Source organism: Gracilinanus agilis, chromosome 2, assembly GCF_016433145.1.
Source record: "Gracilinanus agilis isolate LMUSP501 chromosome 2, AgileGrace, whole genome shotgun sequence".
NCBI classification, from domain to species: Eukaryota; Metazoa; Chordata; class Mammalia; order Didelphimorphia; family Didelphidae; genus Gracilinanus; species Gracilinanus agilis.
The window spans coordinates 280,236,205-280,253,777 of NC_058131.1; the positions used below are offsets into that span (position 1 = coordinate 280,236,205).

The following is a 17,573-nucleotide window of genomic DNA, read 5'->3' on the forward strand; positions in this document are numbered from 1 at the left end:
AATTCAGCAGACAGACTAGGAAAAGATGTTCTAGCCATGAAATAGGGTGTGAGTAAAGGCTTAGAGACCCATTATGGGTGTTAAATGGATGGAGTATCGAAATCAATCAGCTCTTCAGCAAACATTTATTAAGGGTCTACTATGTGCTGGGCACTGTTGGGTGCCAAGGATAAAAAGACAGAAGTAAAATATCCCCAGGCCTCAGGAAGTTTCTATTCTCTGAAGGGATCCTGAAGTCCTTGCCCTTCCTATGTACACATGTCATCTTTCTCTCCTCCCTTCCTCTACTTACTCTTCTGGACAAGGGGACTTTTTTGTGGACTGTTGTCATCTAGCATCTGTGAATGTGGAGTCTCTAATAAGGAGGGAAATGTGTTTGAGAGAAAAAACTGTGGATTTAGAACCAGTGCCACCACTCACTGCCCAAATGACAGGGTCAAGGCACCCAACTTCGTTTGGGTCTCCAGTCCCCTCTCTTCAAGTTGGGAGGAGAGTGGGTACGGAAGTGTCCAGCCAACACACCTACCAAGTTTTCTATTTCCGGTGTGACTTTGGACTAGTTACAGAACCCCTCTGGCTGTTTCCTCACCTACAAAATCCCAGAGGACTGATAATGATACATGGTACACATCTCTCAAGAGATACAGAGTAAGACATACATGCATGCATACATACATTTTGGGGCAAGGCCAACATGGTGGTTTGTTTTGTTTGACGATGCATATTTTTTACGAGTTTTGTTTTCCTTTGGAGGGACAGCAGGAGTGGTTTGTAGGAGGAAGCAAAAAAAAATTGTTAATTGAAAAAATTTAATTTTTAAAAGAAAAGGGAGGTTGGAATAGATAGTCTGAGGCCCCTCCCTCTCTTCCAACTCTAAGACTCTGATCCCAGGATTCTCCAATTACCAAAGAGTGACTATAGGATTGGTCAACCATGCTAACGAATGGTGTTCTTCAAGAAACATTCCACACATAACATTTCAGGTCACCTTTCCAGAGCACTGTGGAGAAGGGTGCCTATCTTCAGACAGGCAGGCAGCTCATTACAGAATCCTCCACCCAAACAAGCTTGTTCTGGCTATAAATAAAAATTCCCCACTGCAGAGAGTGCTTCAGCCCGTCTGAGGCAGAGGAGCCGGCACCAACCAGACTCTAAAATAAACTCCAGGCAGTGATTTGGTGGGACGGCCATTGAATGGACAGCGTGTCCTTCCCCCCTGCCCTGGGGAGGAAAAGATTCCTGGGGGGAATCCAGAGTGAGGGGCACTGGTTGAAATGGGGGTGGCTTGTTGCTGGACACCACAGAGATGCAGAAATGGGGACCGTGGCTCCTTGGTGGACTTAAAGATGGTTCCCACCACCCCCAGGCCCCTGTCCCTTTTTCAAAGGTACTTTTTGTTTTGGCTTTTGTCCCAGCACGAGTGCATAGTTTGAATACCGGAGTTCCTCATAGGCGTGCTGAGCTTCGCGGGGAAGGAATCAGAAATGCCTCACTTCTGTCCCCACATACACCACTCACACTTCCAACGCCTCTAGGCCCACCTCTAAGGAAGCTTCCCGGCAGATCTGCTTTTCTCTAGCTAGCAGCAATGACTGCCATAAGCTTACCCCAGTCATGGTTTGGATGTTTCATTCGTGCCAGACTCTTCACCACTCCATTTGGGGTTTTCTCGGCAAAGTTCCTGGCGTGGTTTGTCATTTCCTTCTCCAGCTCATTTTATAGATGAAGAAACTGAAGCAAAGAGGGTTCAGCAACTTGCCCAGGGTCACACGGCAAAGTGTCTGAGGCCAGATTTGAACTCAGGTCTTCCTGACTCCAGGCCTGGTGCTCTCTCCCCTGTGCCACCGAGATGCCCTATGGCATATCCCAAGCAGGTCTCCCAAATCATTCCTGAATTGAAGGAGCAATGGGAAGGTGACTATAATTATTGTTTTCCTCTCAATTCAACCAATATTTAATAAAGTCTATATGTACACACACAGATATGCAGTGTGTGTCTGACAAGAAACCGAGGACACAAAGATAAAAAAATCAACAAAGCCCCCGCACTTAGAGAGAGAATATAGCAAAAAGAGAGCCAACCTCAGGGGCAGAAAGACCTGGGTTCGAGTCCCACCTTTGTGATTTTATTACTTTCTCGGGAACCCCTGGCAGTTCTCTGAGACTCTTAAGTGGCAGGACAGCTGCGGATCTGCCCTCCTGGGCATTCCCTGCACTAATGAAATCAGAATTGCAGCCCCAAGCCAGGGACCTACCACATTACTTGTGTGAGAGCATGGAGAGCAAGTGTTGTGCAAACCTAAAACTCTCTCCAGACAACAGCTCATCCTGTTATTGATCTCATCATTGGGAAATCAGACATACGGATAAACATGGAGTGAGGGCTAAACCAAGGGACCTGGGGAAAGACGCCTCATTTGGGGCTGTGGAGGCAATCGCAGAAGGCTTGTGGAGATGGATGCACCTGTATTATGTATGTCTCTAAGGGTAAAAAAATGGTTTTAGCAAGTAAAGATGGGAAGTAAATGTATTCTGGGTGAAGAGAGGGGCCTGTCTGAAGGACCTAGGCCAGTTAGGCTAGAGGAGAGTGCATGAGAGTATATTGAGAGGAAGCCAGGGGACAGAGAGCCAGGCCTGGAGACAGGAGGTCCTGGGTTCAAATCTGGCCTCAAACACTTCCTAGCTGTGTGACCCTGGGCAGGTCACCTAACTCCAGTTGCCCAGCCTTGCCTGTTCTTTGGGGTTGGAACCAGGATTTAGTATCACTCTAAGATAAAAGGTATGGGGGTTTTCTTTTTAAAAGAATGTATTGCGGTGATGTATCACTGGGCAGGTAAGGCTAGCCATAGTCCCATTTCTCTTCCCGAAGGAGGTCTCTCCCACCCCTACCCCGAGCCTGGGGGCCTGGGCATAAAGGCAACAGCCATGGAACAATGAAATACCACACAAGATGAGGCCAGAGGTCTCAGACGGCTGAGTTCAAATGATGATGACTGATGGTCATGACTGATGGGGATTTCACTTTCTCTCTAAGTGGGGCCTTTATTGCAAGTCACTGAAAGTAAATACTGAGGTAAAAGCGGTCAGGGAGACGTGGTCAGCAGCACTGATGAAGGGTCCACAAGGTGGAGCACCTCTGTTCAAGGCACCATGGCCAATGTACAGGGCTCCACAGCCAGGGCGGTGATGACTGCATTTATATTCTACGTCGTTTTGCAAAACACTTTATGGAGCATGAACTCATTTGTGCCTCACATCAGTGCTGCCAGGTTGATGTCATGGAGATTATTATCCCCATTTTGCAGACGAGGAAACTCTGAGAAGACTCAGAGACATTAAGTGACTTACTCAGCTATTAAATTTCAGCATCAAGATTTGAACCTGGATCTTCTGACTCCATGGCTGCTGGCATTCTCTCCATTGCTCAACCTACATCTGTCCCTTTACCATCTAATATCCATCAAGGGTGTTAGTTATCCTCTGGCCATTTTAGCCATATCTGACTCTGTGACCTCATTTGGGATTTCCTTAGCAGAAATGCTGGGGTGGTTTTCTATTTCCTTCTCCAGACCATTTTACAGATGAAGAAACTGAGGCAAACAGGTTGAAGCGTCTTGCCCAGGATTACATAGTAAGTGTCTGGGGCCAAATTTGAACTCAGGAAGAGGAATCTCCCTGACTCTAGGCCCAGTGCTCTATCCACTGAGCCACCCAGCTGCCCCTAATGGCACTGTTAGACACATATACAGACACTTTTATTGTCAGGCAGATCTATGTTCTGAATGGTACAAACAATAATAAGAGTAATTTATTCCCATAGCACTTTGTAAATATAGTATATTTGGAAAACCTCACAACAACCCTGTTGTGAGCTCAAAAGAGGCACCCCTCCCCTCCAGCCCGACAATGGAGCCTGGGTAGGGAGCCCTCTGGACGGCCCTTTGCCTTGTGGTCAGTGCTGCCTGCCTGAAGGGAGGCTCGGGCCGAGGGCCTCACACACTCCAGGGCTTCAATAAAGGCTCGCTGAATCAAAGCGTTCTGGTTCTTTAAGGGCTGACAACTTGTGAGAGCTGTGAAAGGTTAAAAGGATGTTCTTTCTTCTCTGCCTCGCTTCCCTCCTGTGCAAGATTGGACTGGATGGCCTCGAAGGTCTCTCCCAATCCTGACCCTGTGGGGTCTTCATCTTTACTTGGGGGACCCAGATCATGCTACAAAACTAGTTTCTTCTTCACCCCTCCCTTGTTTCCGTGAGAACAGAGGTCTGAATGCATTAACCAAATGAGAAATGGGTACCAGCTGACCCATTTGCATTTAGTTTCACTATGAAATGCTGCTGCTTCCTCTCAAGGTATTCCAGCTAGGGGGATGATGGCCAGAGGCACAGACTCCCCACCTATAGTGTGCCAGGCACTGTGCTCTTACATGCTTTACAGATATTTCATTTGACCTTCACAACAACCCTGAGCTAGATGCTATTGTCTCCATTGTACAGTTAAGGAACCTGAGGCAAACAGAGATTAAATGATTAGGCTAGAGCCATACACCTTTAGTAAGTGTCCAAGTCTGAATTTGAACTTGGGTCTTCCTCATTCCACACCTGTCACTCTGTCCCCTGGCCCACCGAGCAGCAGTTCTTCATTCCAGAGAAAATGCAGGGAGTGATTAACAGTAGATTCTTAATAGAACAGATAGTACTACAACCCATTACCCAAGTAAAAGTGGCCCCTGGGCCATTTTGCCTTGTAACCGTGGTGCCTCCATTCTTGGGCTTTGAAGGATAGTGTACAGAGCCTTCTTCCTTGTGGTCTAGGCACCTGGTTCCTGCGCCATGCCTCCTCTCTCCACCGTGCCCATCCATTTATTCATCAGCTTAGACAAAGGTAATTAGAAGGGTCTTTCGCTTAGAAATTCTCTTAAGAGTTGGGGTGGGCACATGCAGAGACTTTGAGGATGTGATTCAGGAGCCAGATTCCTGGGGCTTTTTATTAAAGTTTTATACCTTCCTGCTTCCTGGAAGACGTGAGGTGGCTTGCAAGTCATAACAACAGCAAAAAAGCGATTAAAGATAAAACAAAGCTGAGGCCATGCAGAGGGAATAGATGTCTTCTGCTACTGAAGATGACATGATTACCACAATGGCACCCGGAATTTGAGCCCAAGGTTTCCAGCTGCTAAGTCGTAGTGATTACACACTAAGCATTTGCTAATAAAAGAAAATAGATAGCTTCATTTGCCCTCATCCTGAGACTTAGATTTCCTTGAAATGTTTAGCAGCTAAATCCTCTGTATCCCTAAAATGGAAAATTTCTCAACACAGGTACTTTGCGTGTCTGGCAGCTCAAGCCTTTTATGGAAAGCTGTGTGTAATCCCATATCCAGTGAAGAGCTGTGAGTCAGAGTGGGAATCTGAATTTAAAAAAAAAAAAAAAAGTAGAAATCCTGTTGTGTTTAGCATCCTGTTCTGATAGTCCTTTTTTAAAAAATTGCATTACTCTAAAGTCAGCTGGTCAGCTATGGTTAATCTAATTACTTTTTCTTTTGTCTTTCTTTTCTCCCTTTCATGTGTGCCTGCCTGTGTGCGTGCGTGCATGTGTGTGTGTGTGTGTGTGTGTCTCCCACTTGCTTCTTTTAGTATAAATCTGTGTTTAGGTCCTACTCCCAGGACTTCACGCATCACAACCAAGCTTCTGTTCCACCTTTCCTCTCGTCTACCTCTTCTTCCTCTCCACATTTCCCACCTGTCCACCAGTCTCAGAGCTCTGACCTAGCAGTGCCAACCACAGCCAGCCTGCCTCCCAGCACTGTGGATGGGCCCAATTCCTGTTCTCAAGAGAGCAACTTGAATGGGAATTCTGTCTACCTTCCTTCTGAAACCTCTTTCACTGATTCCCTCCAGACGCCTTCGGTGAGACTTTAAAAAAAAAATGCAACTTCTTGTAGGACTGTGAATTTTAGTTATTTTGTTTTTCTAAAATACTATTCCTTTCCCTTCCTTCTCCTAGGAACAGTGAAATCGAGAGTTTGTATGATAGTGAAATAGCAAAACTAGATTCTGTGTGTGTATGTGTATGATTTCAGGTAGAAAGGTGTGGTTGTAGCACAGAGATCACTTATCTTGGGGGTGAGATGACCTGGGTTCAAGTAGCAGGTCCTTTTGCTGGCTACATGACCTTGGGGAAGTCACCTCCCCGTTTCTGAGCTGTAGTTTCCTTTCTTGTAAGATGAAGGGGTTGGTTTAGATCTCTCTATTTTCCAAAGTCCCTTCTGACACGAATGTGCTATAACCTTGACAATATGGAAGCACAGTATCTGCAACTTAAGTGTAAAATTCAGTTTTATCCAACCAAGTTCACATCAAGACAGCCAGTCAGATTAAATTTCTTAAGTGCCTACTATTTGCCAGGCACTGTGCTAAATTCTGGGGATACAAAGAGAAGCAAAAGATAACTCCTGCCCTCAAGGAGCTCAGTATAGCAGGGAGGAAACAACAGGGAAACAAACTATATAAGAGAAATAATTAGATGAGGGGAAGGGTTGAGAATTTAGAGGGGTTGAAAAGAATTTTAGTTAGGACTTGCAGGAAGCCAGGAGGAAGGAAAACCTTCTGGGCATGATGGACAGCCAGAGAAAATTTCTGGAGTCTAAAGATGGAGTGTCTTGTTGAGGAACAGCAAGGAGGCCAAGGTCACTGAACTGAAGAGAACATATCATGATCAAAGGTGTGAGAAAACAAGAAAGATGGGGGCAGGGGTTGCTCTTCCCAGTGCATCTCAGATATCACAGGGTGATCATTTAGAGACAAGTAGCCAGCCGGATCTTATCATATATTAAAGAAAATTCAGTTCAGATTCTGGTTCTGTTGATAGATGATCACATTTTCCTTTTAAGTTGCAAACACCTTGGGAAGTAAAAGCTGTCTAAGCAGTTCCTTATTGAGCTGCAGGGAAGGACCCAAGAACCTTTAAGACAAGTTGCCTTGGTTCCCTTAAATTACTTTGAGTCAGCATGGTGGGGGGAACCTGCCTCTTGATAGAAGGGGCAGAGAGAAAATCCAGTCTTGACTTTTCCTTGTGGGGAGTGGTCCTCACACATTATCACATACACATCTGTGTTCTATTACCAAACCTTCTCTTTTCTGCATCAAAGTCTTCTCCAGCTACATTGGTGGGGGGATGATTGTTCCCTCTGTTCCTTGCTGCCTTAGGACCCTTTGAGAAGTCCATCTTTGTCCTCTCTCAGAGAGTAATCGGAAGGTGGTTTACATTTATGGCAACATTAGTGTGAAGGCCTGAGGTGCGGAATGAGGTCTCTGCCCTCTGACCCAGAGGACGTGATTCCCCATGAGGAGGAATATGCTTCCTCTTTGAAAAAGAGGTGGTTGAGGCAGGATCTGCTCTGCTGGCTGGTCACCCTGGACCTGAAGGGCTTCTGGTAGGCTCCAACACATGTCTTTCCTTTCATCCTGTCTCCCTTAGAGTGAAAATGCCAGTGAGGATGCTGGTGAGGGTGAATATGTCAATCTGTATTCCTCTGGCCAAAGCAACGGCGAACTCCCTCATTCTGAAGGAGTAAGTAATGTGCAGAAGGCAGAAAGAAGGCTGGGCTTGGGCAGCTTTTGGTGCATGCTGAGTTCACACGGGGTGGGACATCCTGCTTTCTCCAAGCCTCCCCATCCCCATCAGGATGCTTCTGTGTGGCTGTGCTGCCTTACCCACTGCCATGTGAATGGAGGACAGCCCCATTCAGATGGAGAGCAGAAACATCTTCACTTCTTTTCAAGCTTTGGTGACTCTTTCCCTGGTGATGGTTTTCCTTTGGCATTTGCTTCAATGGCACATGGCAGTCTTGGTGATAGGTCTGGGCCTGATACTGAAATGTCTCGATGGGGCTTTTCCCCATCCCACCTTTTAATGTAAAGAGCCTCCGGTCCCACCCCTGTATAGCAGAAAGTGACTTCTCCCAAACCAAGACTGAGCTTCCTTTATCAAATCATCATTTCCTCTTCCTCCTCTTTAGCATGTGTACTGATCCTACATAAGTAATTCCTCCAAGAATTCTGGGTGAGTCACCCAGGGTAACAGCTTCAATGTTTATGCATACACTGCACATGGAGCCATTTGACGGATTGCTTGACATCTCTATCTTCATTCCATTGTTGCTTCCATTCATGACACTCAAGAAACGACCGTTTTACCACACATTCTTTCTGGTTTTGATTTAGTAAGGCAGGCTGGAGTTAAAGAGCATCATCCTAGTGAAAGCAGAAGGCAGTTCTTTGGGTCCTTTGCTAGAGACAAAAGAACATGAGAAGGCTCTCCTACGGCTGTCTACTGGATCCTTACTTTTGCCTGGGCCACTGATACAAGTTTTGACCTTGTTATTCATTATTCAGCACTCAGTCTTGATCCTGTCGTTCAAAAAATTTGGTCTTTTTTTTTTTTTTTTTTAATGAAGACAAACCTAGTATCTTACTGAGTCTCTGCTCTCTCCCTTATTCCTGCCTCTGCCCCCACCCCATGATCTTCTGTGTTCACCCACTCAAATTTTTACAGGGTTGCAGTTCATCTCAGAATGTCAAGACATTTGTACCCAATAGACCTGTGTCTGCCTGTGCCCAGGGAGTTGGGATATTTCTTTCCATAGCACTCCAAGTCCATAGTCATCATCCTGCTCTGGTGGCCTGGTCCAGTTTAATCTCTGCATGAGAGAAGAAAAATTCTGACTTACTTTTCTTGGCTGTTTTCCCTCTCTGATAAATGGCTAACTTCAGATGCCACATTTTTCTTCACTTTGAACTCGTCCTCCTGCTGTTGCATCGCATACATTCAAACTGCCCAGCCTTCAGCATCACCTCCAGCGCAACAAAACACACTGTTGGAGTTTTCTCGTTTTTGCAGAGCTGCCTGAATTGAGAAACTCTGAGAAAAAGAAAGTAAGGGAAGAGAGCTTATATGCCTAGACCTGGACTAGTGTGAACCATGAATCCCATGAAGATCAAAGTATTTAAATTTTCATTGTATATTTCCATGGGACTGGAACCAGTATTTTCCATATAATCATAATTTCTAATAGTGTGAATTCAAATAATTCAATCATTTCAGGGGATTCATTGTTCAAATTAATCAGGATTTTACTACACATGAACATGCTTTGGCAGTGATTGCAGGGAACAAAAACTGGAAAAGACAATTGGAAGAACAACCAAGTTGACTTGAACTTCACCATGATAGAACAAAAGGCCTTTCGTGAACTGGAAAGTGAGCAGAGGTTTCTTGAGAGGTCTTCTAGAAGGCGCCCGGTTTATTTTATTTCACTCAGGTTGGCGGCTGGCATGTATTATAATTATCGGTGTCATTTCACAGGGTCAGAAAGAAATCATGAAGCAAGACATTAGTCCCAAGTGAAGCTCAAGAGTTTCCTCTGTAATTAACTCTGAGGTCCCATCCTTAAACCTCCTAGGAATATGTAGGCAAGAGTGCTGGGAGACCAGAGCAACCCTAGTGCTAGTGTCATAAACAAAACCCTGTCTCCTTTTCTAGGAATCACCAGCTACAAAAGATGGACACCCCAAAGATTCTTCCTCACATGGTGGTGCCCCTGGAAAAGAAAACAGAGAAGGTGGTGAGAGGTAAGAAATGTACCCACCCAAGCTAGCTCCTTTTCTTCTTCTCATTCCATCCTTGGATCCCCTCCAAAAAAAAAAATCAGGGACCATCAGATCCAAGTATATAGGTAGAGTCTCCTTCCTACCGCTCAGTAACCAATAGACCTGGACTTTGCTTTGATGGAGTGGTAAAGGCTAAACGGCCGCTCTAATTTTAAGGGTTTGGGATTTTAAGTTAGGAAAGAAGTTTTTTTTTTCAGATGAGTGGTACTAATACAGCTCGTATGTCCTCTCTCTGCCCTTCATTAACTAGAAAGTGTAACTTTCAAAGTTTCCTTGAGTCCTCCTCCCTAGGAAAGACACAGTGTCAAAACACTTTTTCATTTCCTTGTCCTTTTATGAAGATAGAACTCCAGACAGACCATCTGTAAGGCAGGTGCTTAGAGCTGTCATTTCTAAGGGTGAGGATAGAGTTCAACTGATATTGCCTCTAAGGGCAACAGAGTTTATCGCTGTAGTTCTTAACCTAGAATCCCAAGGGGTCTGTGTATAGAGATATCTAGGCATCTTTTGAACTTGGATGGGAAGAGAAGAATTACACCTTTACATTTACCCTCTAACTGAAATTTAGCATTTTCCTTCAGTTATTTAAAAACATTATTCTGGAAAGGAGTCCGTAGGTTTAATCAGACTGCCCAAACCCCACAACACAAAGAAGGTAAAGAATCCCTAAACAAACAAACAAAAAGAACACTAGACTGGGGGATCTGGTGGCCTAAGAGTTAATCCATCTTCCATACAACTAGCAAATTATGTACCTGAATTCAAATTTGGCAGGAGACACTTACTGGTGGTGTTGTTCTGGGCAAGTCACTTAACCTCTGATTGCTTCAGTTTCTTCACCTGTAAAATGGAGGTAATCATAGCACCTACCTCCCAGAGTTGTTGTGAGGTTTAGATGATATAATATTTGCCACATAGTAGGCACTACATAAATATTAGCTATTATTACTATTGTCATTAACCTCCCTAGGCTTCAATTTCCTTAATTCTAAAATGAGGGGATTGGATTGAATGACATCTATAGACCCTTCCACCTTAAAAATCTATGAACTTATGAAATACTTCTCATCTGGGGGCAGCTGGGTGGCTCAGTGGATTGAGAGCCAGGCCTAGAGATTAAAGGTCCTAGGTTCAAATCTGGCCTCAGACACTTCCTAGCTACATGACCCTGTACAAGTCACTTAATCTCTATTGCCTGGCCCTTACCACTCTTCTGCCCTGGAATTTATATTTAGGGGACAACTTGATGGTACTGTGGATTGAGAGCCAGCCCTGGAGATGGGAGGTCCTGGGTTCAAATGTGGCCTCAACTATTTCCTAGCTGGGTAACTCTGGGCAAGTCCCTTAACCGCCATTGCCTAGCCCTTACCACTCTTCTGCCTTAGAACCAATATACAGTATGGAGTCTAAGACAAAAGGTAAGAGTTGGGGGGGGGGGTTGAATTGATGCTAAGTATCAATTCTAACACAGAAGGTAATGTTGTTTGTTTTTTTAATGGAACTGATACTTAGTATCAATTCTCACAGTAGGCAAGAGTGTTTGTTTTTTTTTTAAATAGGAAATACCTCAAGAGACAATCTCGTTAGACTCCCCCATTTTACAGATGAAGAAACTGAGCCCCAGAGTAGGGAAGCATTTTATCCAAGGTCACACAGCTAATGAGCAGCATAGCCAGGACTAACTAGAATGAAGATTTCCTATTTTACCGTTCCCATGCTTATGCTGTATATACTTATAGATGAACTTGGCTTCTCCACAAGAAGGGAAGTGTCTGAAGAATAAGGACTGTTCCTTTTTTTCCCAGTGCCTAACACATAGTTGGACCTTAATAAGTCCTCATTGGTTGATTGATTGTGTCATGACTCCCTCTACCTTTTAGGGCTGAGTGAAGCCCAGAGAGCCTCATCTGTCCGCCCTGGCCCACTTTTCACTTCCTTGCCCTGCCCATACTTGACTCTCCCAAGAGCCTTGACCATCACCCTTCCTCTTCCAGGCAGCAGAAGTCCCCGGATGGTTTGGAATCCACCCAATCAGAGGAGGAAGTGGACGAGCTCTCCCTGATTGACCACAATGAAATTATGTCCAGGTTGACATTAAAGCAAGAGGTGGGTAACTCAGGCTGTTCCCTTAAAACCCCCTCATTTCTCAGAATTTTACACAGCTGGAGAGAGGGGGAAGTGAACCTAGGGCAGTTTCCAACCCCCAGGGAGCATAAATAGCAAAAATCGAGTGACTGAGGCCAAGACGTGCTACCAGAGGCTGCAAGGGTGCCCACCGCTGGCTGGTGAAAATGGCGGTCACTGGGCCGCTCTGTACGCACCGCCGTGGCTTCTGGGCATCTTCAGACCTCCAGATCTGAACTCTCACAACCCTGCACTGGCACTGCAGGCTTCCTCTGTCTCCTGACGTAGCCTTTTTGTTGAAGCAGCATGGCTGAATAGATAACCCACTGGGCTTCTTGCCAGGGAGCTCTGGCTGCAAATCCAACTTTTGGTACTTACTAGCTATTTGCTGTGGGCAAAATCACTCCTCCCTCTGAACCTCAGGTTCTGCATCCACAGAGCAGAGCTGGCAGGGAGCGGCTGTGGACCCCAGCCGAGAGGACACTCTAAAGAAATAGCCGTTGTCATGATTTGTGAAGAGTAGGTAGAGATGTAACCTTGGGGCCAGGGAGCCTTGGCTCCAGAGCCCACCTCTGACACAGACTGGCCCAGTGACTGGCCGAGTCATTTGCCCCCTCAGTGCTCTTGGCAACTCCCTAAGCCTAAGCTGTTGAGGAGGTTTCTGGCGGCATTTCTTACACCAGTGAAATCATGTCTATTCCCTGTCCCAATTGTCATCATTATTAATTAGCTATGACAGCCGCACCCTGATGCCGAGGCACATGGATGGACTGCTGCCCGTCGATGTTCCCAAGTAGCTTCAGAAATTCAAATCCTTTCTGGAGTAGCCTCTCTCCATCAGGAGCTAGGCCAGCCCCTGGGCCATGGGGGGCAGGCAGGCAGACAATCCTCCTAGGTGTGCTGACGGACCAGATTGGCCCTCCCTGACTCGGGGCCAGGAGAGTAACGCATTCATCCTGAAAAGCTTTCAGCGTGTCAAGGAGTGTGGAAGGGCAGCAATCTATCATTGGCCAGCACTTACAGGAGGCTCACTTCGACAGCTGGGATCCACTGAAGAGAGGGCTAAGCCATTAATAATCCCCTAAGTGGTATTTCATGACCCTTGCCAGAATTTCACCTGAAAAATCACATCACGGGCACATCTACCCCATCACTAGAAATGCAAGGTGCTTCTAGCACTCTGGACAGAGGGAAGGCCTAAGTGCCTCTGGATACTCAGTTCTGCTCAGGAGTGTTTGCTCTGAACACCGAGAGGAGTGGGGATATTTGATCTTGATTTGGCTTCAGAAAGACCCGGTGCTCAAATGTTTGGTGGTTAGAGCCCAGGCTGCAAGAGCCTTGGCTCCATTCATAGCCCTGACACCAGCCCTATGACTCAGTCAGGTTTTTTCTCTTTTGTTCCCTTCTTCACCCAAACAAGGAAAGCCAGACCAATTCCCCTGTGATTTATGGGATGTTTGAGTCGCAGCTGAACAAAGTTCTTTGGAGTCCTCTAGTAAAAGGCATTGTGGGTGTGCCTCAGCTATAATTGCAGTCGTTAGTGATCCACAGAACACCTGCAAACAGATTGTCTGGGGAGAGGCCTGAGCCAAGCCCCCATCCTGGGAGAATCTGTGATTTCCTGCTTGGAAGGATGGGCTGAATCTGAAGCTCCTGGGGGAAGCTGGTGCCCAGCCTCAGCCAATTCCCCTCTCACTGCTCACTTTCCAGATTGTCTGTTAAAACCTTTCCATTTTACTGGCTGCTTGAATTCTTCTTGAATTCAGCCCATCCTGATAAGATTTTGAGGTGAGGCGGGTATTGTCTAAAGATGTCAGGTGATGGCTTCCTCTGAGCCCACTACACTTGAGAACACCCAGTTCTTAGCCCCGTTTCCTCCGCACAGACACAGAAAGAACCAACTGTGACCCCAGAGTCCTGTTTTCCACTCTTGGCCACTGAGTTATAGCATGACTCCTTTTTGTTCAGAGACCACTCAGGTCCGACAGCCCGTACGTATCCCCTGAATTCACAGCCCTTAGGCCTTCTGTGTGATAGTGATGCAGGAAAGAGACGTCCCCTCCACCTGGGATACCCATTTCTGTTTTCATTGCAGGGGGATGATGGGCCGGATGTCCGTGGGGGATCTGGGGATATATTGCTGGTCCATGCAACGGAGACCGACAGGAAAGGTTAGTGAGCGTGACTGTTACAGAGTGAGACCCTGTGCCCATGCAGCAAGAACACGATGCTAAAGCCCCTTGGGTCAGCCCCTCTCTAGACTGGTAGCATCGCTGTGTTTCCCCAGCAGGAGCCCAGGCATGTGGCACTCATCATGGAGGGGACTCGGGCAAGTGAGTTTATAGGAACCAGAGAATTCATCCCTGCCACTAGAGGAAGGAACAATTCAGAATGGCGTGTCTTTTGGGCTTTGGGACATCAGCATTATCCTCGTTAGGGAAGGACAACAAGCCATTGTTATATTACACACTTTTCATTGGGAACCCTGGACTTCATCCCACTTTATTAATCCAGACTCAAGCTGTGAGAGCTTCATTCATGTGCATTCCTCAGAGATTGCTGGAAAAGAATTCATTGTCCTGGGGCCGAGGGGTGGTAGGGGATGGGGGGGGGGTGTATTCCCTGTATCCTCTGCAAGTCCCTTAGATTCACTGGATGTCTAGAAAATTAGAAAACTGAACAAAATGATCCATCAATCAGTAATCGTTTTTTAAGTACCTACTATGTGCCAGACACTGCTAGGGGCTAGGGATACAGAGACAAAATGGATTGGTCTCTGCCCTTTGGGAGTTTTAATTCTAGCAGGATAGAATGAATGAGTTTTAGGGATCATTTCCAGGACCTAAGCCTTCCATCATATGAACAAAAAAATGATTGATTCTATTATACATATAGAAATTCTGCCCTCATATAGGAGGATGTGAGAAGACATTGCCTCAAATGGTAGAAGAAAAAAATACCACTGAGTTGGAGGCAACATGACGTAAAATACTAGATATGAAGTCATGGCCCAGCTCCATTGCCTAGTCCTTACTGCCTTTCTGCCTTGGAGCTAATCACAGTATTGATTCTAAGATGGAAAGTATGGGTTTAAAAAAAAAAAAAAAGACTAATTCAACTTTTCCCCAGACTCTCATTTATTCATTTAAGCATCTATTGTATACTCTGTCCTAGGATCAATAGATACAAAAATAAAAATGACACAGTCCTACCCTCAAGAAGTTTACAAACTATTTGGGGCCAGTGGAAGGCATGTGTGTGTGTAGACAGACAGACAGACAGACAGACAGACAGATAGATAGATAGATAGATAGATAGATAGATAGAAAAAATATACAAAGTGATTTTGGAGGATGGAGAGAGCAGTAATAGGTGGAGGTAGTCAGGAAAGGCCTCATATTCCAGAGGAGGTGGTACTTGCTGAGCCTCAGAAGAAGCTAAGGATGCCCCAAGGCAGAGGTAAAGAGGAGCCCCCTTAGACATAGTGGGACACTCTTCTTCAAGGCATCAAAATGAGAGGAGTAATGTCAGATATTGTAAGTAATTCAGGCTAGTCTGACTGGCATGTAGAGGGCATGAAGATAAATCATTAAGGGGAGGTAAACATCAGAATGTGAAAGGCTCCAAATGCCAAAAGAATTTTTATCTTATTTTAGTGGCAATAGAGAGCCAGTGAGGCTTCTTGAGCACAACTGGAAGACTGATGTCCAATGTCCATCCAAAAGAGATGAAACTCTTTTCACTTTTTCCTTAGGCCAATGGCAGCCTTGTACACCTGGTCCCTTACAATGAACATTTCTTACCCTAAAGGATGTGGGGTATAAAGGAAAATGTGGGACCATTTCCCCCTAACTGCAGGACACAGAACGTAAAGTCCAGACAGGACCCTAGAGAAGGACCTTCATTTCATGGAGGAGAAAATTAAGACTGAGAATGGCTAAGTGACTTGTCCCAAGGTTAGACAGCGAGCCAGTGGCAAAACCAGGTCCGGCACGTAGGGCTTCCCTCCCAAGTTGTGTCTTCACTCCATCCCCCCTACCCCAAAGTGCCCTGCCCGTGCTTCTGTGCAAGACGATGGGAGTAGGGGAAAGAGGAGGATGAGGGAGGACTTCTTAGAGTCTGGGGATCTTTTATTTTTATTTTGATGGAGGCAGGAAGGTTCAGAGCAGGGGCAGGAGGATGTTGTCATGTCAGGGCCTGGTGAGTGATTTGTTTTTTTCCCTTCTTTTCAGACTTGGTTTTGTACTGCGAAGCCTTTTTGACAACCTACAGGACATTTATCACCCCTGAGGAGCTCATCAAGAAGCTGCAGTATAGATATCCTTTATGTAACGCCATCAGTAATGTAACAAGGCTTTTCCCTCCCAGAATACTGGAGTGAACAAGTGGCACAGGTGGAGGTGGAGAAGGGTCCTGCTAGGCAGTAGGTTGTGATTCTGTCCTAGGGAATACAAGCGTGGACCATGCCTCCACCCTTGTGCCCCTCAACATTTGCAGTGTGAGCTTAGACTAGAAGGACCAAGATCCAAGCTGGAGCATATCCAAAAGTAAGAGCAGCCTGGATGGAAAAGTCCCAGACAACCTTCCATCAGATTGGCTAGAAGGACCTTGGGATGTTTAGCCTTGGGAAGAGGAGCCTTCAGGAGGAAAATATTGTCTTCAGGTGTTTGAAGAACGAAATATGGAAGGGGAATTGAATTTGGAAAGGCAACATGGTATATTGGGGAGGATGCTGACAGTCTTCAGGAGAAACCTGGATTATGACTTGTCACGGATCTCAGAGGGGGTTCCCACTTAGGTAGCTCAGCTAGTGGTGCACCGGAAGACCTCCAGAGTCTCTTCTAGGGCTGAGAGTTTGTGAGTCCTCACACACAGTCTGGCCGAGCATCTTTATCACTCCAGGTTTGCTCAGTCACGAGGTCTCACATATGCTGCAGAATTCTCACCCCAAGAATACTGGGAGATCTTGAAGGAAGGAGTCAAGGGGGTCAGAGAGCATCCAGAACCGCACTCTCCTTTGCCCCTCAACTCAAGGCAGCCAGAAGTAATGTTTCATGAGGAGGCAGGAAGTGGTTCAAACAGACTAATTGATAGTCATCATTTCTAGATAATGTGGTAATTGTGTGAACACAGTCCCCACAACACCCACACCCTTCCCAGGAATTAGATGTATTGGCCTGGTACTGGGTAGTACTCTCAGATCCAGTGTGGACCAGCCCATGGTCTACAAAGCCTGCTCAACTGTGTGGATGTCCTGGTCCTGATAACTTCCCCACTCATAGACCCTGGGTAACAAGATGTTTGGAGGTTGTCCTGAAGAAAGATGACATATAAGGATTGGCTGAAAGAGCTGGGAATATTTAGGCAACAAGAAGAAAGGCTTAGCATCAAGCATGACTGCTCTCCTCAGGTATTTGCAGGCTACAGTGTGGAAGAGATCTTTGACTTGTTCTGCTTGGCCTCAGAGGACAGAACTAGGAACAGCCGGTGAAAGGGAGAGGCCAACTTTAGCTCAGCATGATAAAGAAAGAAAATTATAAGGACCATTTTCTGCTCTCTGATACAACCAACCACTTCCTCCCATGGGGGTCACACAGGGCATTGCTTGGCCACGCTGGAACCCACACTCCTCTCCCCTCTTCTTCTCCTGGATTCCAAGCGTGCCGGTGCTGCTATTTTCCTGCAAGAAGCTTCCCAAGGAAGCCGTACCAGCTCACTTGATAGACCTTCCAGCTTTGAAGCTCAACACTTCCATCTGCTGGACAGATGCAATGACTATTTC

General features: G+C 46.0%; 1 protein-coding gene across 1 annotated transcript in view; it reads left to right on the forward strand.

Moving 5' to 3' along the window:
* Nucleotides 1-17,573, forward strand: part of RAPGEF1 (Rap guanine nucleotide exchange factor 1) — a 160,176-nt gene that overhangs the window by 122,841 nt on the left and 19,762 nt on the right. The window contains exons 12-18 of the mRNA XM_044659687.1: nucleotides 5,318-5,363; nucleotides 5,633-5,905; nucleotides 7,476-7,568; nucleotides 9,540-9,628; nucleotides 11,662-11,773; nucleotides 13,887-13,962; nucleotides 16,024-16,108. Of these exons, the coding sequence (XP_044515622.1) occupies nucleotides 5,318-5,363; nucleotides 5,633-5,905; nucleotides 7,476-7,568; nucleotides 9,540-9,628; nucleotides 11,662-11,773; nucleotides 13,887-13,962; nucleotides 16,024-16,108 (774 nt within the window). The remainder of the gene's footprint in view (nucleotides 1-5,317; nucleotides 5,364-5,632; nucleotides 5,906-7,475; nucleotides 7,569-9,539; nucleotides 9,629-11,661; nucleotides 11,774-13,886; nucleotides 13,963-16,023; nucleotides 16,109-17,573) is intronic.